Source organism: Schistocerca americana, chromosome 2, assembly GCF_021461395.2.
Source record: "Schistocerca americana isolate TAMUIC-IGC-003095 chromosome 2, iqSchAmer2.1, whole genome shotgun sequence".
NCBI lineage: Eukaryota > Metazoa > Arthropoda > Insecta > Orthoptera > Acrididae > Schistocerca > Schistocerca americana.
In genome coordinates this window covers 968,609,941-968,633,014 of record NC_060120.1, presented here as the reverse complement: position 1 = coordinate 968,633,014, position 23,074 = coordinate 968,609,941, and the positions used below count along the sequence as shown (strand labels likewise).

The window sequence follows — 23,074 nt, the reverse complement described above, 5'->3', positions numbered from 1 at the left end:
GGCCCTTCCAGTAACATGGCCTAAGGCCGTCGCATTGAACGGAAATTACGTGGAAAAATAGGGTTTTGTAGCCAAACGAACGAGGAATAATATGGTGTACTGGAATCCCGAATGAAACCAACCTGCTTTCAGAAAAAAAAATGCGAGGCATTACTTATCGAACGCCCTCGTATAACAGTCCTATGCAATTGCAAGTAATAACTTCACATATGTTCGAATTGCGCTCTTTCCCTAATGTAGTTCAAAATTATTTCCAGTGTTAACGCTCTTAGAAACAGTGGCTTTGAGTACGAAGAGGAACTAACTGTATAGTCGCCTGAAAATGGAAAAAGTGCTAAATAAATATTTTCTTGCGTGTGAAAAGATACGAAGTGACGAAAGTACAAAATCCGCTAAGCTAAGATACTAGTCGTGTCTGTGTTGCAACAAAATCATAGAAAATACAATGTTCATTGTTCACACTAATTGTGTAATGACCGTTACACTTCTGTTCGAGTCCTTGGCAGAATAAGACGCAAACGTCTACGCTAACATTTCGTTATGTGGATGGAAAGGTCTGTGATGTAATAATTTCTGTTTGTTATCTCAGAATATAATTATAGTTCGTTAAGATAAAATAACTGATTCTATTTAATGTTCATGTATGTGTCGAGCACTTTTCCTCCGAGTTGTTGCCAATTTCAGCGTAGCAAATGTACGTTAATTGTTGGCAACCATTGCTGCAACATCCTCTACATTCACCTAAAGCTGGGCTGGCGCTCACATATTCGCTAAAAACTGGCTTGATTAAAATGTGCAATAAATAGAAGCGCATATGGTTAGAATTACAAATTACTTCAGGTACACCAGAACGCAGCCAGCCGCGTAGATTGAACAACGAAGCAACTTAATTTCTTTTACTATTATCAGATACTTGTGAATGTGTCCTAGGTCATCAACAGCCGTACAAGCAGAAACCACATTCACCCTGAAAATAAAATAGATTATGTTGTCCTATTTAATCTGCTGTTTAAGAGAAAAGTCGCTGTCATACTCTTATGAAGCCAGCCATATCCCTAAGCGAATAGTAACTATTGAGAGACGTTCGACTTTAACTACGTGTACTATTACTTGAAATGGACATCATTCTCCTCACAGCACTGTATAATCGAATTTACTCTGGTGTCCAAAATTAAAGCAACAAACCACTATTTCACCGTCCTTTGTCCCAAAATAACTATAAAAACAGTCAACGGATGTCCGTAAGAACGTGCTTTGCACGGAAGATCGCATTCCGGTCAACGGGCAACCATGCCGACGATGACGTCAGGGCACCTATCAAATGGTGTACCGTTTTCCGGGTAGTCCCACATCCAGAATCGCGGTGTGCACAGTCACAGACGGTGCAGAGAAGACGCGTTCCAGCCTCTCTGCGGTGGAGGGCCATAGGAAGATTGGATTGTGAATCGTTCTGTTCCAGCGCCGGGCCGACCACGTGTAACATCAGAAAAAGAGGAGCGTTATTTGGCTGTAAGGGCACGACAGTATCGCCTTAGTAATGCAAGCAACTGGCATCTGACGTCGCAGCATTCACTGGACTTGTTGTACTGATGGGCAGACGGTGTGTACAGAAGGCTTCGACAGAGTGGCCTTTATTGTCGGAGATCTGCTGTATGTGAACTTCTAACGTGTCTTCACAGAAGGGAGCGTCTAGAGTTGAGTCGTTAACACCCCACCTGGACTGTCGAACGCTGGCCCAATGTTCTTTTCATAGGTGAGTTCCGATTTGCGCTGGAGAGTGATTCTCTACGGATTTGCATCTGGAGGGACGTGGAACACGTTTTCGGGACCCAAACATCGAGGAAGATCCCTAATGGTGTGAGCAGGGATTATGTTGATCACGGAACACTTCTTCATGAAATTGTACAAGTGAATCGGCAGGGTTTAACTGTTGTCAGTTATCTTGATGAGACCTTGCGGCCCAGTGTGCGGTTTTTACGAGCTGCTGTGGACCAAGACTTCGTACTGATGGGCGATAACGCTCGACCCTATAGAGCGCGGGTGCTTGATGTTTCCTTGGAAACAGAAGATATTCGACACATGGCGTGGCTTGCTAGCTCTCCCGATTTGAGCCCCATAGAGCTTCACTGAGGCCTTTTGCGGATGATGCTGTCGTATATCGAGAGGTTGTAACAATGGAAAATTGTACTGAAATGCAGGAGGCTCTGCAACGAATTGACGCATGGTGCAGGGAATGGCAATTGAATCTCAATGTAGACAAGTGTAATGTGCTGCGAATACATATAAAGGAATATCCTTTATTATTTAGCTACAATATAGCAGGTCAGCAACTGGAAGCAGCTAATTCCATAAATTATCTGGGAGTAGGCATTAGGAGTGATTTAAAATGGAATGATCATATAAAGTTGATCGTCGGTAAAGCAGATGCCGGACTGAGATTCATTGGAAGAATGCTAAGGAAATGCAATCCGAAAACAAAGGAAGTAGGTTACAGTAAACTTGTTTGCGCACTGCTTGAATATTGCTCACCAGTGTGGGATCCGTACCAGATAGGGTTGATAGAAGAGATAGAGAAGATCCAACGGAGAGCAGCGCGCTTCCTTACAGGATCATTTAGTAATCGCGAAAGCGTTACGGAGATGATAGATAAACTCCATTGGAAGACTCTGCAGGAGAGACGCTCAGTAGCTCGGCACGGGCTTTTGTTGAAGTTTCGAGAACATACCTTCACCGAAGAGTCAAGCAGTATATTTCTCCCTCCTACGCATATCTCGCGAAGAGACCATGAGGATAAAATCAGAGAGATTAGATCCCACACAGAGGCATATCGACAATCTTTCATTCCACGAACAATGCGAGACTGGAATAGAAGGGAGAACCGATACAGGTACTCAAAGTACCCTCCGCCACACACCGTCAGGTGGCTTGCGAATTATGCTCTGCAACGTGAGATTGATGACATCATTCACAGCATGCCTCGTCCTTGTCAGGCCTGTATTGCTTCCAGAGGTGGTCACACCCCATAGTGAGCAGATTAACGAGTTGTCTGGATGTGTGTGTAAATACGTTGTGTGGGAAAAAGCGAAGACCATTTTTTCTACCGTTGCTGCAATTTTTTTATGTTCCTTATTTTTAATTTTGGATGCTACTGTATATGAACTTCATACGAAGCTTAAACAACTTTCAAAGTAAAGATTTAAAGAGTAACAATAACTATTGTCCTTTTACGCAGTGGAACAACTTCCCAGAGGAGAAGGTTGGCGGCTCTCTGGAGGACTAGAGAACGTCGGCCGGCAGAAGCCGTGGCCGATGGTCAGCGAACACATCCACCACCGCTCCTCGATCGCTGCCTCTGCTATTTACGGCGCCGCCTCTGATACGGCCCTAAAATTACGTAACGCAGACGGCCCTCTAGGCGCTGCCGCTGTGCGTGGGCCGGAAACGCTGGCAGCAGACCCGACTCCTCTGCCAGTCCCAGCCCGCCGCTCATTTCTCAAAGGACTCGCGGCGAAACGCACAGGCATTAATTTTCCGCAAGCTCTCTTCCTTCCTTTTTCACATTCGCTCTGCTGCCATCTAACATTCTTGTTTACAAAGAAATTGAGCTATAATTGCAACCGACAGCCGACATACATCCCAACTATTTTTACGACCGAGTCTCGCTTTAAAAATAATAGAAATCCGAGCAGAGAGCAAGACATCGCAAATCTGCGTCGCGAGTGACGTCGGAAAACTCGGTGACACGGCTGCAAATGCGGATAGAGTTTAACGAGACAGTTCGTTCCAAAACGACTTATAGGAGAACTGAGCACTGACAATCAGCGCGCCAAAACCGGCTCCGTGTCTAGCCGCTATGTTCCAGCAGACTGGGGAGAATAGGAGGAAAATGGATAGCCGCGGAGCACCTACAGCTAGAAGTTACAGCAGCCTCACAACTCGACAACCATTCATAAGAATTCACTTGGAGGTAAACGGTATGCAAACACTGTATTTTCTGAACACCCTACCTGAAAACAAAATACAGTTGTGCTTGAGGCTTAAACCCTCTTTATTGTCAGATAATTGGTAGGGTTACTTTTACGGTCGCTTATGCTCACCTAACCCTGTCAACCACAGAGCACTACTCTCGGATCATGCTGTTACAGTTCGTCCAGTTCCCAAGACAACGCTCGCCACAGACAAAATACACCACTGGCCATTAAAATTGCTACACCACGAAGATGACGTGCTACAGACGCGAAATTTAACTGACAGGAAGAAGATGCCGGTGGCGACACCTACAAGTGCTGACATGAGGAAAGTTTCCAACCGATTTCTCATACACAAACAGCAGTTGACCGGCGTTGCCTGGTGAAACGTTGTGATGTCTCTCGTGTAAGGAGGAGAAATGCGTGCCATCACGTTTCCGACTTTGATAAAGGTCGGATTGTAGCCTATCGCGATTGCGGTTCATCGTATCGCGACATTGCTGCTCGCGTTGGTCGAGATCCAATGACTGTTAGTAGAATATGGAATCGGTGGGTTCAGGAGGGTAATACGGAACGCCGAGCTGCATCCAAACGGCCTCGTATCACTAGCAGTCGAGATGACAGGCATCTTATCCGCATGGCTGTAACGGATCGTGCAGCTATGTCTCGATCGCTGAGTCAACAGATGGGGACGTTTGCAAGACAACAACCATCTGCACGAACAGTTCGACGACGTTTGCAGCAGCATGGACTATCAGCTAGGAGACCATAGCTGCGGTTACCCTTGACGCTGCATCACAGACAGGAGTGCCTGCGATGGTGTACTCAACGACGAACCTGGGTGCACGAATGGCAAAACGTCATTTTTTCGGATGAATCCAGGTTCTGTGTACAGCATCATGATGGTTCCATTCGTGTTTGGCGACATCGCGGTGAACGCACATTGGGAGCGTGTATTCGTCATCGCCATACTGGTGTGTCACCCGGCGTGATGGTATGGTGTGTCATTGGTTACACGTCTCGGTCACCTCCTGTTCGCATTGACGGCACGTTGAGCACTGGACGCTACATTTCAGGTGTGTTACGACCCGTGGGTCTATCCTTTATTCGATCCCTGCGAAACCCTTCATTTCAGCAGGACAATGCACGACCACATGTTGCAGGTCCTGTACGGGCCCGACTGCTGCCCTGGCCAGCACATTCTCCAGATCTCTCACCAATTGAAAACGTCAGGTCAATGGTGGCCGAGCAACTGGCTCGTCACAATACGCCAGTCACTACTCTTGATGAACTGTGGTATCGTGTTGAACTGCATTCGCAGCTGTACCTGTACATGCCATCCAGGCTCTGTATGACTCAATGCCCAGGCGTGTCAACGCCGTTATTACGGCCAGAGGTGGTTGTTCTGGGTACTTATTTCTCAGGATCTATGCACCCAAATTGCGTGAAAATGTAATCACATGTCAGTTCTAGTATAACATATTTGTCCAATGAATACCCGTTTATCATCTGCATTTCGTCTTGGAGTAGCATTTTTAATGGCCAGTAGTGTACCTATTTCTAGATGGATTACTATTAATCTCTAACATAATCTTTGTTGAAAACTTTTACAAATTTTTACTTTACATGGAAGTGACCAGAACGTAACATCAACATCTACCTGTACATGTACAAGGGTGTACCCCCCCCCCCCAAAAAAAAAAGGAATTATTTTTTTAAAGGTACATGTTCTCAAATGTTTACAAAACAACCTTATCCCCTTCAAAACATTCTCCATTACAACTAATCCATTTGTCTAACTGGTGTTTCCACAGTTCTAAACATTTTTTGTAGTCATGTTTAGAAATGGCTGGCAACTACTCCCTCGTTTCATTCTTGACTTCTTCAATGCTATCAAATTATTGTCCTTTCGTGCCCCTTTTCATGGGTGGAAATCAGTAAAAGTCGCGTGTGGCAGCGTAACCACGCCATTTTTAGCCAAAAACTATCTAACAGAGACGGCTATGTGTGCAGGTGCGTTGTCATGGTGGAAGAATCTCCTATCTGGCACATATCGCATCTTCTTTGACAAACACTGTAGGACAATCTTCCTAAAACTTCCAAATAAAAGGTTTTATTGATAGTCTGACCTGGGGGAACAAACACTGAATGAACTACACCGTTGGCAACAAAAATGCAAATCAGTATTGTTCTGATATTTGATTTGACTCGACAACATTTTTTTGGACAGGGTAACGATGACGTCTTCCATTAGCTTGACTGTCGCTTTGCTTCTAGGTCGTAACCATAGTAGCATGACTTCTCATCAGAAATGATCACTGGCAGAAAATCTGTATTAGTTTAAAACTGTTGTTTCAAAGCACGACATGTTTCAGCTGACTTTCCTTTTCATTGTTGGTCAGAAACTGAGTAACAAACTTGCGGCAATCCTTTTCATTCCTAAATCTTCCGTTAAAATTCGCTGAATCTAGCTCCAAGATAACCCACTAATCTTTGAGAGTTGAACAATTGTTTGTCGACGGTCTGTGAGCACAAGCTCTCGAATTGTTTTAATATTTTCATCGATTCGGGCAGTTGATGGACGTCCAGGAAGAGGTTTGTCATCAGTCGACATGTCGACATTTTTTAAATCGATCTAACCACTCGTACACTTGAGATTTTCCCAAAGCTTGGTCAGATGTTTCCAACATTAAAACAGTTTCAGTGGCATCTTTATCGAGTAGAAAACAAAATTTTACATCTATGCGTTGTTGACTTAAACTTGGCGTCATAGAAAACGAAACAAGAACAGAACAGCACTAGCAAAAACAATCACTGCAAATGAGCAAAACAAACCGGGTCTACAACAAAAGCGGCATGGAACTCGCAATGAGTTGCGCTATACACCCCTAGCGGTAGAAATGCGTACTACACAAGCTCCGCTCACGCCACTGTTGTTCCGGTTTTCTTTGGGGGGGGGGGGGGGAGAGGGATACCCCCTCGTATACTCCACTAATCACCTTAATCTGTGCGACAGACGGTATCTCTGCTTTTCCCTGAAAGATTACAATATCAGCACCTGCATCTGTTGTCAACAGACCTGAAAATTTCCAACCGTAATTTCAGTGAGGAGAACAATGCTCAAGCCAAGCAAATGGTCACTGGGGAACTCCTGAGTATGGGTTTCAGTACGTTAGATGTCCAGCAAGGAACGCTGACTACAGTGTACATGAGAGAACAAACTCAAGCCATGAACTTGCAGCACAGCTTAGAAAACAATTGTTGCAGTTGCTTTAGGAATACTGCAATAGGGGACGGTTTTGAGTGCAAACTGAACAGAATTATTTCCAGTACAGAAAGTGGAAAGGGGTGCTGTTATACCTGATATGCTCTAGTATTCACTGAAAAATACGAACCAAACACTTCACGAGTTGAGCAGGTTTCCGCGGCAGCTGATCCGGCCGCGGGAAAGTCCAGATAACAACTGTGTGTCTCTACTGATCTGGAGGAGCAGCTTTCATCATTAGAAACTGAGGCGGAATTTCCTCACACACTGTACCGTGTCAAACTTGGTCACCTCATTTCTAAATTCTCATACAGATGCTCAATATTGGTAGGTTAACTACAAAATATTCATGTTCACAGAATAGTACGAAAGCAAACAGAGAAGTGCAGCACCCTTGAAGGTGGGCCAGCCACAGCTACGAGCTGTCATCTACGGTATTGATAAACCGCTTCAGCTGTATTTAGTCCTTTATTATTGGATCACAACCGGGGGCACATGGACACCAGGGTGGTGCCACCAATCCGTAACATGAGTGACATCACACCTGACATTCCCTTAGTGTGTAAATACAGGCACCTCATCAGACTGAATGTGTGCCACCTACGCTAAAGCGCTGAGTACCATTAACGATCACTTCTAGAAACCTTGTACTCACAGTGAAGCAACCATTAACTTTCTACTGATGGGCATCTGCAGCAAATTATGATCTGAAAAATGAGTTGACCAGGGCAGTCAGTGGCACTTCCAAAATGAAGCTCCTAGCCCACTTTGTTTTGTGATCTTTGAGTCAACACCCAGGCTTATCACAAGAATATCTTTGATAATTCTTTGGACGACCACAGAAGAAAAGTGAAGAACAAACACGTCCAGTATGGGACCATTTTCTGCTGTCGGGGTAGCAACGACACAAAATTTAATGGTCTCATATTTACTATTAAAAACAGTCTTGATCACGATTTATTTATCAAGGTGACTGGTTTCGACCACTGCTGTGGTCATCTTCAGACCATTGAGTAGGAACCTCTTACTGCTGAGAATCACTACTGGTCTCATGCTTGGTTTTCTTTCTACATCTACACCTGCATCTACATCGATAATTCACTACCCACCGTGCAGTGGGTTGCGGAGGGTACCCTGTACCACTACTGCTCATTTCCTTTCCTGTTCCACTCTCAAACAGAACGAGGGAAAAAACGACTGTCTATATGCCTCCGTATCAGCCCTAATTTCTGGAATCTTATCTTCGTGGTCCTTGGGCGCAATGCATGTTGGCGGAAGTAGAATTGTTCGACAGTCAGGTTCGAATACCGGTTCTCTAGATTTTCTAAATAGTGTTTCCTGAAAAGAACGTCGCCTTACCTCCAGGTATTGCCATTTGAGTTCCCCAAGCACGTCGTAACACTTGCATGTTGTTCGAACCTACCAGAAATAAATCTAGCAGCCTGCCTCTGAATTGCTTCGATGTCTTCCATTAATCCGATCTGGTGCGGATCCCAAACACTCGAGCGATACTCAAGAATTGGTCGTCCCAGTGTCTCCCAGTGACTCCTTTACAGGTGGACCACTCTTTCCTCAATGTCTCCCAAGAAACCAAGGTCGACCATTCGCCTTCCCTACCACAGTTCTCACATACTCGTTCCATTTCAAATCGCTTTGCAAAGCTACACCCATATACTTGACTTGACTGTGTCATGCTTTACACTAGTAACACTGTAATCGAAAATTACAGATTTGTTCTTCCTACTCATCCGCATTAAGTTATTTTTTTCCATATTTAGAGCAACCTGCCATTTATCACATCAACTAGAAATATTGCCTTGTATCTTCCTACAGTCACTCAACTTCCACGCCTTACCGTACACCACATCATCATCATCATCAACCAACAGCAGATTGCGGCCCACCCTGTCCACCAAATAGTTTATGTATGTGGAGAACAACAGCTGTCCTATCACGCTTCCCTGGGGCACTTCTGACAATAACCTTATCCCTGATGAACATTCGCCGTCGACGACAACAAACTGGATTCTATTACTTAAGAAGTCTTCGCGCCACTCATATATCTGTGAACTTATTCTATACGCTCTCACCTTAACAGCGTGCAATGAGACACAACGTCAAATGCTTTCCGGAAATCTAGAAATATCGACTCTGTCTGTTGCCCTTCATCCGCAGTTCGCAGTATACCAAGCGAGGAAAGGGCAAGCTGAGTTCCGCACGAGCAATGCTTTTTAAAACCATTCTGGTTCGTGGACATAAGCTTATCAGTCTCAAGAAAGTTTATTACATTCGAACTGAGAATATGATCAAGGCTTCTGCAGCAAACAGAAGTTAGATGTATTGGTCTGTAATCTTGGAGGTCCGTTCTTTTACCCTTTTATACACTGGAAACACCTGCGCTTTTTTCCAGTCGCTTGAGTCTTGGTGCTGGGCGTTTCTCGATAAACGTAAGCTCGGTTAAGGGGCTAATGCCATAGAGTACTCTTTGTAACTGAATTGGGTTTCCTTCCGGACCTGATGCTTTCAGATTTTTCAGTTGTCTCTCTACAGAGATGCTTATTACTATGTCACCCGTAAAAGAGTCTATCCGATGGTCAGATGACGGTATATTTGTAAGATTCTTCTGCATGAACGATTTCTTGAACTTCGGCTTTAGTTTTCCTTTCTTCAACCCCCGCACGAGACTGGTTACCACGGGACTGAATGGAAGCCTTAGATCCGCTTAGCGACTTTTCATACAACTAGAATTTTCTAGCGTTCTGTGGCAGATCTTTTGCTAAGGTGTGACGCTGGTAATTGTTGTATGATTACCAAACATGCAGCAACCAATCGCAAAATTATGTTTTATTTATTCACCTTTGCGAATCGATTTCAACCGATTAACAGCCATCATCGGTACATAAACTTTATTTTTGACCTCTGCTTAGAGCAGTATTACTACTCAGGGCACATATTGGTTTAAAGCACCGATGATGGCTGTTAATCGGTTGAAATCGATTTGCAGAGGTGAATAAATAAAACGTAATTTTGCGACTGGTTGCTGCATATTTGTTAATTTTATGGTTTACGATAGCAGAAAGACTTGGTTACCACATGGAGCCCACCATTCATAATTATTGTATGCTAGTATGTAGTTCTTTTCACAGACGCAATAATCTCTACTAAACTTTGCTTGTCGTTATTTGAGTGCTTTCTTTGCAACCGAGAGTGCAACAACCTCTGCTTCCTCAGCATTTTCCGAATAACGTTATTGCCGCGCGGGATTAGCCGAGCGGTCTCAGGCGCTGGAGTCATGGACTGTGAGGCTGGTCCCGGTGGAGGTTCGAGTCCTCCCTCGGGGATGGGTGTGTGTGTTTGTCCTTAGGATAATTTAGGTTAAGTAGTGTGTAAGCTTAGGGACTGATGACCTTAGCAGTTAAGCCCCATTAGATTTCACACACATTTGAACATTTTGAATAACGTTATTAACCCATGGTGGGTTTTTCCCATCCTTTTTCCTCTTGCTAGGGGTATAATAGTCCAGACCCCGATTTACAGTCTGCTTAAACTTTGCCCATGATTCCTCTACGTCCATCTTACTGAAATCACTTAATTTCAGTTCACTAAGTGAGGTGCTAACAACTGCTTATCTTCTCTGTCTAGCAGAAACACTCTCCTAGCCTTATTTAGTAACCATAGTTGCTATAATGACATCATCGTCGCTAATCCCCGTTTCTATACTGACAGTGTCGATAAGGTCTCGCCTATTTATAGGTACAAGATCTAAGATATTTCCATTACGTGTGGGCTGCCGAGCTAGCTGTTCAAGACAGCTTTCAGAAAACGTGTTCAAAAGTATTTCGAATGACTGGCTGTCTGTACCCCTCGAACTGAATCCATAAACATCGCAGTCTACGTATACTCGGTAGGTTAAGGTCGCCTCCAACTGGTATGGCATGATCTGAGTATTTCCGCGCTACTGACCGTAGACTTTCTTTGAATGACTATAGAACTGCCACAGCTGATTCGTGCGACCGGTAAAAACGTCCAACAATTAATTTAGTTTCGCCCACACCTGCTATACACCACCGGATAACTTCACTGTCACACTCAACTTCGGCCGGCCGAAGTGGCCGTGCGGTTAAAGGCGCTGCAGTCTGGAACCGCAAGACCGCTACGGTCGCAGGTTCGAATCCTGCCTCGGGCATGGATGTTTGTGATGTCCTTAGGTTAGTTAGGTTTAACTAGTTCTAAGTTCTAGGGGACTAATGACCTCAGCAGTTGAGTCCCATAGTGCTCAGAGCCATTTGAACCATTTTGAACACTCAACTTCGATCCCAATAGAGACGATATTTTTGTCAACTAGCATGTACACTTCCCCTTTTATGGCTCCAAATCTGTCTTTCCGATATGCTTTACACGACTTGCTAAATATCTCAGAGCTTTCCACTTCAAGTTTCATCCAGCTCTTGGTTCCAAGGATAATTTGAGCGTGAGAACTTTCATGGAAAGCACTAAAATAGGGAATTTTATTACGAATACTTCGTCAGTTTACTGATGAAGTCTTGACACTTGAATTGTATATATGCTGTCTGACTTTCCTTGCTGGGCATCGACTGGCGAGTGTCCCATCAGTCCACCTCAAACTACCACCTAGCCTAAAAAACCTTAATGTGCGCTCCACAGGTACTCAGCTACCCAAGTAGCTGCTTCCTTTGTGTAATGCACCCCTGACCTATCAAGGGGAGCCCTACGATTGACCACACGATAACGCGGGTCCATAAATCTGCAGCCAAAACCGTCACAGAGTCGACGAAGCTTTTGGTTGAGACCTTCCACTCGGCTCCAAACCAAAGGGCCCCTATCAACTCTAGGAACAATGCTGCAATCTGCGAGCACTACTTGCTCCCCGCTCATGAGGCCAGCAATCTTCACAACCTCCGCCAGCCGCCTGTATGAACTGGGGATGTCCCCAAAAGCCAGGCGACAGGTGTCGCTGGTGCCGACGTGAGCCACAACTTGCAGAATGCATCGTGCAGGCTCGATAGTCGCAGGCAAAGCTGCTTCTACATCTCGGATGAGACTCCCCCGGCAGATATGCCGACTGCACATTGGCTTTCTTTCCAGTCCTGCACATTATCTGCCTAAGGGGCTCCGTAACAAGACTAGCGTTGGATCTCCCGATAACTAGTAAACCTCTTCCCCTGCTCGGACCCTGCTGAAGGAGCGGCCACCTGTCCAGTCTCAGGGTGAATGGGCGAGGCTAAGTGGCCAGTCTCCACATTGGCCCTCCTCCTCGAGCCACGCGAACGCGTTACCACCCGCCACTCAACCTGCTGCGAGAGCGGATCCACCGCGTCGGGTACACTAGGAAGTGCTGAATGAATTCACACTGACAAAAACCTGAGATTGAACCTCTTAAACAGAAAAACACGCACAACATGTTATAAATATACACAGAAAAAGACAAACACTTAACCTGGCGCTCTGTAGATGTACATCAGCCGAGAGCTGGAGCGCGACTGGTGAGATGCAGGCATTGTTTGAGCTTGTAAACGAACCAGTGGTGTTATTTCCGTAGCAATATGAGTGTATACTTTTATCAGTTATTCTTTTATGTATTTTTAGACCTAATACAACAGCACAGATCTGTCCCTACAATGAATGACCCATTTACACTAAAATATAATCACGTATTATATGGTTCTAGGGCACACCTTTCAAATAATTTTTTTCAGTCTCGGCTCTGCCTAGCAAAGGCTAGTCCAATTATTAAAGCAGATAGACAGCTAACAGTAGATATGTTGGCAACTCCTGCCACGATTTCATTATAATTCAGAACGAACTGGCAGTTAATTTTTACCACGATGTCCATAAATATTCTCTATTAGCAGTACCTACTTCATTTGCAAGTATTGATAAGTAAACGGTGATTCTATATGGTGTTTTTTAAGATATTATTCAAGAAAAAATTCTTGACAGCTAGGCTTGATGCTCTGGAAACGTTTTACTTCTTTATCGCTGAATTTGTAAACACTTAGTTGAAACAGATATCCAAGGCATTTCAGATGTTATTCCCAACTGGTCTGACGCGTGTACATTCAAAAGCATTCATCATTTGTGAATAACTAATTCCACATTGTAATACGAAAACATTCTCGCGTGTAGGTTTGATTGGAGGCGTGGCGTGAGTGCGGACACATGGCATGTGGGAACTGCCAGAGTTTGTGCAGCGACCGGTACCGGCAGTATGTACGAACATAAAGTAAACCATGGCTCTAATGAGAGCAACAGGTTGCTATATATCGGGAAGTCCACGGCGAATGGCAATTTAAAGACCGATCATATTTGCGGAATAGTTAATTACGGACGATCATAGATTTAGAGCCAGCTTTGTTCTTTATACATTAATAACTTCAATTTGCCCTAATCCGTCATAGGAAACAAAGTGTCTGCTGGCAGCGCTTGACCAGCCCTACCGAATTTAAGTATCAGATTTTTCATTAAAAATATGCAACGTTAATAATGGGGCACAATGTCGATTCCGATAATTAAAAAATAATTTATGTAACAATAATACGAAAAACTGCAAGTATAGTGGCATTATATGTTAATAAACGAGAGTAGCAAGCTGTAGACACATTACTTTTGTTAATTTTAAAAAAATAGTTAAAAGTAGCTCTAATGTTTGGCCGATTAATGATAATAATAAGCAGATAAAACCGAAAGTAAGTACCCCAGAAAAAACGCAAGACATCTCGTAAAACTGTCAAAATTCTAGTCCTCATTGATATGTAACTTTTGTGATAGATATTAATTTTAATACAGTTTCTATTCACTTGAAACTCTGCACGTGAGGAGCAAGTTTATTACGCACAAGATGTACCATCGAATCACAATGAAATTGTAATATTGTAACATTTCAGAGAAATAAGCACTAACCTCAAGTTGTGTGGCTATATATAAAGTTTGCATTGTATCATGTACAGGAAATGTACTGTTATGAGTTTGTTAATGGCGAAATGAAGGCTACATTGCTCGGAGTCAGTCTGTTGCAAGCATTCGTAGAGGTGAAAGTGGCCTTAGAAAAGAACTTTGCGGATGTGCAACGAATCAATCGCTTCTAACAATGTTTAAAATATTTTATCCCACAGGTCTAGAAGCTTGTAAAATCTCTTCACGTGCTCACGAACTTCAGATATTCTGCGGTAGATTTTTGTCCATTTTGGCTCTGAAATGCTTACGTCTGCGGGCTCGCAATATTTTCCACAATAAAGTTAAATGACTTGCGAGAATTTTCAGCGAATAACACGAGTGAACAGAAGTTTAAATTATTTTCGCAAAATACCGCGCATACAACTCGATCGGTGATCTGTGGATAAAAAAGGCAGCATATCAATCCGTCGTGCTGATAGCATAAAAGAATGTGTGAAATTATTTAGTAAACAGTAACGTCATAGTGTTGAAGACGTTTATTTCCCGCCGCCGTATCCAGTCTACAGTTAAATCAGTTTCCAGGAAATATCGTAAGACGAATCTGTCCATGCGACAGGTGTTTGGCTGTCCTGTACACAGTAAAGTAGTCAACGAACTTTAAGACTTTTATTAAATGCTCTCACCAACGAACAGTATTATCTATACGGTTCCAATATGCAGGTACTGTCACTTCACGTGTTGTCGTTGGTGCCCGAAGAGTCCAGAGTGGTGAGAGATCAGAAACAGTGTGGATTTTACGTCGGCGTTACTGTCACTACATTCAGTAATTGATTTACATAGTAAGGAAGACAAAGGGCAACACCTCCGACCGTGCCAGGTCGCCATAATTTCAGCAGCTCATTCAGAAAGAAGTCTCCCTAGCAACAAAGACGTACCTTTGCCACGGAGCTCCGCCCGAGTTATTGTTCAAAGTGAGACGCAGTTAGTCTTCCCGTTATCTTCCCCCAGTGTGGCAAAGATAAACGGCTCGTCTGGCGTAACGAGGTGCTGGGTGCGAGCCAGGCGCATTTCTGCAGAATAAAAGCAGGGCCCTGCTCTATTAATACGGGTCGCAGTGTCAGATATAAAAGGCTGACGACAGTGTGTAACGGCCCGAGGTTTGGCGTAGGTTATGGGTCTACCTGCCTGTGCGTCACCTGCACGTCTGGCTACCTCCTCACAAGCTTACCTTATGTACCTGCAAAAGTTCCTCCACAGCCACTTCAGAGGCGCTCTGTCAGTGAAATATCTTACAGAACCAATTGGTATACAGCGTTTCACGCAAAATCAATCACAAGGGAGCTCGAGACTTGTGAGACACCTAGCCATTCAGTTATCTCTAGGACCATTCTTATAATGTTGTCTATAAAAATCCGGAACATCAGGAACGATGGGAAATTACGACTTCTACGTCTTGTGCCTTCATGATACAGTAGGAAGAATACATTTGTGGGTGATTTTTGGGAATTACGAAACTGCGTCGGAACAGGCCTTGAAGGCGCAACGCACCGACCGACCGTCGTATCATCCTCAGCGGATAGGCGTCAACGGATGTGGATATGGAGGGGCATGTGTTCAGCACACCACTCTCCCTGCCGCTGTCATCCTTCGTGACCGCAGCCGCTACTTCTCAATCATGTTGCTCCTCAAATGGCCTCTAAGGCCTGAGTGCATCCCGCTTGCCACAGACGCGCGGCAGAACCGGACAGTCACCCATCCAAGTGCTAGTCAAGCCTGACTGCGCTTACTTCGAAAACTGTCGTATTACCGCCTTGAGCTACTGGAAAAATGCTTTATTTATACAACCAATGTTTTTCGTGAGCTGATGGGTTCAAAAATGGTTCAAATGACTCTGAGAACTGTGGGACTTAACATCTGACGTCATCAGTCCCCTAGACTTACAAGGGGAACGCGAATTTACTGCAAACTTCGTACACTCGTAGTACCCCATGAGGACAAAAAAATGAGTAAGAAGTAGCGCGTACTTCTCAAGCGTTATTGAGAAAATCGCAAGATAATTTCGGTCGTCAAATATACACCTGCTCGTGGCCGTTTTTACTACGAAGCGGCGGCAGCCGAGTGGTTAGCTTTCAACCACCGGAATCGCTGTATCGAGTCCCGTTCGTCAGTTTTTTTTATATTCAACACAGTCATTTTCTTTACTATTTGTATTACAATTGATATAATGGGAAAAATACGTGTAATCGGATGAACTTTTATTAAATTTACAATGTTATTTGGCAATCTACAAATTTTTATTATCACAAATAATATAATATTCATAACTTTAGGTTTTCCATGTTTTGACGAAAAATACCATCCTGCAACTTGTACTCGTAATGTCGAAAGCGACGATTAATTGTACATCTTTCGAAAGCCGTGTGTGCCGGTCAAAACTTGCAGGTAACAGGTAGTTTTGGGCTCCTTCCATGTATAAGGGATTTCTCAAATCACGGACAAGCATACATTTTCAGTATCACTTTATGCGTTTGGTCGTTTACTATTCGATAGTATTTTTATTTGTGATAAAAAAATTTGTAGACAGCCAAAAACATTGTAAATATCATAAAAGTTCATCCGATTACATGTATTTTTCCCATTATATCAAATGTCATATAAACAGTAAAGAAAATGACTCTGTTGAAAATAAAAAAAGAAACTGACGAACGGGCCTAGATCCATCGATCCAGCGATTACGGGCTTGAACGCTAACCACTCGGCTGCCGCCGCTTCATGGTAAAAATGGCCACACGCAGGTATATATTTGACGACCGAAATTATCTTGCGATTTTCTCAATAACACTTGAGGAGTACATGCTACTGCTCATACATTTTGTAGTCCTTATGGAGTACTACGAGTGTACGAAGTTTGCAGTAAATCCGCGTTCCAAACGTCATGGGCTCCCCTTGTTAGAACTACTTAAACCTAACTAACCGAAGGACATCACACACATCCATGTCGAAGCAGGATTCGAACCTGCGACCGTAGCAGCAGCGTGGTTCCGGACTGAAGCGCCTAGAACTGCTGCAGCAAGCCCTTAGGCTTCGGGGGATTACAGACTCCGTCCGAAAAGGCATCGCGAGGGCCAACGACACTTCTCGACCGCCGTCTCATCCTTAACCGATAGGCGTCACTGGATGCGGATATGCAGGGGCAAGTAGTCGGCGGTGTCCCGGCTTCTGTCAGTTTTCGTGACTGGAGCCGCTACTTCTCAGTGAAGTAACTCTTCGACTGGCCTCACGAGGACGGAGTGCACCCCGCTTGGCAACAACGCTCGGCAGAACAGGACGGTCACTCACTCTAGTTCTAGCCAAGTAGCACAGCGTTTAACTTCGGTGTTGTGACAGGGGTCGGTGTTACCACTGCAGCAAGTCCCTTGGCGGGGGATTACCGGGTGCGAAGTTTGTTACACATCTAGCAACAACAAAGACTCTAACCCAGTTTGGCAGCAAGGCAAACTGGGATGGGAGGACAGTTATTGGTAAGTTGTTCTGTGCTGCTTCAACTCTCTGGAAACAACGTGGTGTCGAGTATAGACCCCAGATGAATGCTAGCCCACGTGTGCTAGTAACAAGGGTCACACAGTAAATGCGCCAAGGAAGTCAAATACGCTTTTGGCAGTGTCAGGATGCCAATAACGTGCCATCCAAATTAGTCGTGCGCTAGAATAAAGGCATTCTCAAGGTACAGCTGTGGTGGTACTTTTTCTTATATAATCGGTTTTCTGTTATACCAGTATTCTCGTCTCCAGTTTAACCTAACTGTTAAAACCGTCTGAAGTAATCTAAGGCATCTCGATCGATAGTGGATCGGGGCTGTGGCATAAATTGGTCTCATTGTCTGCAGCAAAGATGGTGAAGGTGAAGGAGACGCGCGGTAATATCGTGAGTGAAAGGTCCCAAGTTGATGACTGTTCTGCATCGTCACTTTCGATGGCAACAATTTTTCGCCCTGAAGTAACCATAAAATTAAGGATTCAGTTATTATCCCAGGTTTGTAACATGCCAATAAAATTACAAGTATATCAGTCAAATTTACATTCTATCCCAAGAACCATTGTGAATGTTTTCTCCTAGTGTTAGGTCGCAAGTCTGTTATGCCTCCTCCGTCTTTAATCTTGTGAAGCAAACGGAGCAGTGTGTTTTATTGCTACGGCACTTCATAAAATACTTTAAAACTACGGAGATACCTTTCTGCAATACAAACGAGGTACGATTCTTATGTCGGGTGTTTGTTGCTCGTTTCTACTGTTGGTGCTGTAATATCACTTTTCCCATTTACAATAGTAGCCCAGTATTTCAACGCAATCGAAATTTTGCAAATAAACATTGCTCATTTTTGAACGAAAGTTTATTTAAGAACCAAAACTTTTTATACAGCTGCTATAGCAAATTGATTTGTCAGTTGCTTCTTACCGGTTTATTATTAAAAAGCGAAAAAAAACCCTACTCCATCATCGCAGTGCTTCAGATCGCAGCGACATATTTAAAACCTACACTCTCGCATGAGGAAAGATATCCGCAAGGTCCACTGTACAAATGTTACTGATGGGCCAACCGACTGGACAGTCGGTAGTTTTTTTCGTTCAGTCGTTTTTTTTTTCAGTCGTGTGGAAACAACTATCCTTTCAGCCATTTCCGCTACGTGAATGTTTCTCACTCACTCTCCGTGTTTCAGTGGTTTCACTTAATGTGAGAAAACCTACTGCCACAAGTCGCTAGCAGCTACGGCAGTTTATGATTGTTTCCACTGTCACCGGGTTTTAATTATTTCATTTAAACCTTTTAACCATTTCGTTTACATATGAACCATAATTAGGGCTGCTAACACTTTTGGAGCAAAATCTTATTTTAAACAGAGATGAGTAAAAAGGGTATTTATAAAACTGAATTATTTTCGAAATTTACATATTTCCATTCTTAAATGTTATTTCTATCGTTCTTCCGGCACTAAACACGGATTTCTGATTGGTTTGCAAAGGTTAATAGGTGGTGTTACAATATGAATTTATTTCTGAATAAATAAAAAATTAATTTTTATTTAAATTTATTGAAGCCCTGTGTCTCTCTTCGCACTGATTTGGACTCATCACCGATTCTTTCGGTAAGTGCTGAGGTGACGTGAACAGCAAGCACATGATAATTTTTTTAACTGTTTGGTGAGCTAATCACTGGCTCGTTAAGCATATACTGACACCTGACCGCCGCGCGGAATTAGCCGAGCGGTCTCTGGCGCTGCATTCATGGACTGTGCGACTGATCCCGGCGGAGGTTCGAGTCCTCCCTCGGGCATAGGTGTGTGTGTTCGTCCTTAGGATAATTTAGGTTAAGTAGTGTGTAAGCTTAGGGGCTGATGACCTTAGCAGTTAAGTCCCGTAAGATTTCACACTCATTTGAACATTTTTTTTCTTTTTTTGACACCTGACGGAAGTATTCTTTCTTTCACAATAAATATTTGTCTTCGTTCGTTATTATTCTGAAAATTTCTTTAGTTAGTATAGTTTCAGAAGATGAAGCACACTTCCAGACACTGTACATTGCACTTAATTTATAGGGTCGCTTTTTATCTTGTCTTATGATTTCTTCCGTTAATACGCCACTGAGGGTTTCGGATTCCGATCCAGACACAAAGTTCAGTATTAAGAAAATACCGTTTCATAAATATAGATGAGAAACTGAAGTAAATCTATTTTGTAGTACTCAATAAGAAGCAAGTATTGGAACGGCAATAACAGTGATGATGGGCGACAACGGAGCGTGCGCAAAGATATTTAACAATGCCAAAACGATCATTTGATGCCAAATGTTTCCACTCGGAACTGGGTGCACCTGCAGCAAGCGACTCCACTTGTCTCTTCCAGCGGTCGAGGGAGGTTCGAACGTGGTTGCAGACTGTTTACAGTGGTGGCCAGAGAACAGCTTAACTGTGTAACTAAAGCACCAGTGTGTGAATGTGAATAGTACTTTTTCACTCCAGTGAAATACTGCACCTGCAAAGCTGTAAAATGTAAATTGGTTTGCACGTACCTAATAAGGTAATATCCTGTAAAATATATTTACCTTCGGCACAAATAGTTGGATAAAATTTTAAGTACTAAATTCAAGTAATAATACTAATTTCGTACTGCTCACTGGCCTGATGCAAGTCTTTCTATCGGACGCCACTTCGGCGGCCTGCATGTCTCTAATCTGCCCCAGCTATCCAACCGGGGAAAGTGGACATACTGTTTAACGTGGAATCCGAACCACGTGTCGTTTTTGGCGACTCCTCACATCACTGAGATGTGAAGGCTAAGTTAAAAGGAAGACTGAAAAATCCGTGACCGAATTTAAATTCGATGCTGTGACCTGTTTTCAGGTAGGTGCCTTACAGCTTTTTTTAGATGCTACCCCATTTCTCTGTTTTTTTCCGCTACCTTCTGGTTTCCATGCACGCACTTTACTATCTCTTTTTTAGCTGGTAGTGGCAAGAAAGAACGGAGAAAGTCAGGTTCAGGCTGGGTGGAGACATGGTACGCAGGGATGGGGTGGAATCCCGAGGCCTCGGCGTGATAACTTGCACCCTCTCCCTCCCCACCCCCCTCCAGCCTGTCACTGTGCTGGTCCCACATAGTAATGGCCTTTGATTTTTTATTTTTATTTATCTGTTTTTTGGTGAAACCTTACAACTCGCTACTCAAGAAAGAAAGAAACAAAATCGGAGCTTATGCTACATGGTTTCAGCGATATAAAAAAGAAAAAAATCATTTCCAGTCGTGAGCTGCAACAATTTTTATTTTTTATGAATCAAACGAAAAAAACCAAGACAATGAGGGCCACATAAAGGAAATACACTGTGTATCAATAGCACTGCAAAGGGACCATGATGAAAATACTATGAGGACCTGTTAACTCAACACCTTTTTTTTGTTTCTTTTTTTTTTTTTTTTTTTTTTGTTTTACCAAAAGTGAGGACACAGAAACAGAACACTCAAACGGAAAAGGGTTACTACTTTTCATCCAAATCCTTGACGACTAATGCTAGATACATCATATTCGCAAAACGCCCACGATAGCATGGTATCCTTTGCCATATCCAGGGCCGTAATATACTGGTAAAAGCTACAAGGGTCCGGATCATATCCGCTTCCCACTACGTAATGAATATAACGTCCGACAAGCCACATATTTGTATCGTTCTTCGTTATGGGAAGGAAGATTCTATTGGGACGCAGGAGAATCTCACTGGAGATTTTCGCTTCCCACCGCTAGACCAGCAGTTCCGACTGTAGATTTAAATGCTTTTTAATTCATGGACAGATTACATATTTTCAGTGAAATGAAATGCAGCCAGTCGCTAAAATTTGACAATGCTCCCGTCTTCTTTATGTATCCATAAGGCAACTTTTACGCTCAAAATTGTACCCCCAACGATATATCGGCTTAATTAATTACAAGGCAACTGTAGCTGGAACAATACAATTCCCACCAATGATTTAATCAGTTTTAAGTGATGAAAAGACTGGTTTCACTGAGAAGAACGAATGGATAGCTCAGTAAACTAAAACACCTAAGAGAGTTTTTGGCTGAAAGAACGAATACATAGTTCAACCGACAGAAGAAGTACAGACAGGTTTCACTTGAAAAAACAAGAGCAATTCAGTCAATATGCAAAATCACAATGATCTGAATCGTCTGTTTTGTTCGGTTGTCACCACAGACTGGTTTCACTCGAAAGAAATGAGTGAATAATAATCCAAGTGATACGCAGAACTAAAATCAACCGAATCGATTGTTTTTATTAGGTTTTTGAGCTGCCCTGAAACAGTGGAGCCCGGTAATGGTTTCAGTAGTCCTACATGATTCTGGTCGACTGCATTATCGGAGTGCTTCAGATTGTAACGGCACATTCAAAACCTTCACGCTATTGCCACGATGACTCGAAATCCGCCAGACCCACTGTACAAGTGGGCGGTGCAATCCTGATACTACGGAGATCGGCGAGTGGCCAGTTGCCCGGGGTGGCACCTGCGGAGCTCGTGACTCACCATGGCTGCTGGTGTGGTGACGCTGGTGTGGTGTTTGGCGGCGAAGCCTCGGCGGTGTCTGTTGCGAGCGGACTGGCGAACGCGAGGTGCGTCGCGGGCGGCCTATATAGCAGGCGCCGCCCCAAGCAGCTAGACGACTATTTGCAGCGTCACATCGGCTATGCGCGCCGCTCTCTCTCCCCTCTCCCTGCTTCTGCGAGGCCGCACCCACCAGCACCGGCGGAAATCCTAGTGACAATAAAAATAGGCCACGGGGAGCGTGGGCGGCGCCGTACATTGTCGCTGCTGGAATCTCGGCACCTGCCAGCAAAACGTCGTCAGCGGTTTCTGCGAGTACTGCACGGCTGCGTCAGCCCTATTTTCAGACCTGGAAAAACACTGAGGATCGCAAAGTTATTAGTTGCGACCTTACTACTGTATAACCTAGCGTACCTAGGAACTTTGTTTTGGAGATGTTGAACACAATTTTATCACTTTCCTTTTTTAAGGATACGTAACTATGAACGAATCGAAATTAGACCACATCCGGCAACAGTTTAAGGATGGCGATTACTACTAAAACAATCGGTTTTCGGTTACATCGGTTTTTTTCTACGCCAATTTAACCTGACTGCTAAAAGCACTCATGGCAACCGGTTTCTGAAATAATCAGTTTTCTGTTTTTTGTTCACATTATTTCCTGTAATAAAGGTAGAAATCGGACAAAGAAAAGTGGTAAGTGGTTCAATATTAGAAAAAAATCACCATTCTCTTATTGATTCTAATTTTTTGAATCTCTGCTCAGAAATTATATTGTAATCATGGATCATATACGCACTTACGCCTTACGAATAGTCAGTGCTAAAGACTGAAAACGGAGG

The 23,074-nt window shown here is 43.6% G+C and overlaps 1 protein-coding gene across 2 annotated transcripts in view; it reads right to left on the bottom strand.

The window, feature by feature from the left end:
• The window catches only part of LOC124596233 (troponin C), a 57,794-nt gene extending 35,438 nt beyond the window's left edge, over positions 1-22,356 (bottom strand). The window contains exons 1-2 of one of the 2 annotated variants that reach the window (XM_047135297.1): positions 22,236-22,356; positions 13,484-13,490 (exon numbers count right to left, since the gene is read on the bottom strand). In XM_047135297.1, coding sequence (XP_046991253.1) covers positions 13,484-13,486 — 3 coding nt within the window. In that variant the 5' untranslated portion in view covers positions 13,487-13,490; positions 22,236-22,356. Of the gene's footprint in view, positions 1-13,483; positions 13,491-22,214 lie in introns of both variants that reach the window. The other variant, XM_047135295.1, reaches the window with a different exon arrangement.
• Between the last annotated feature and the right edge of the window lie 718 nt (positions 22,357-23,074).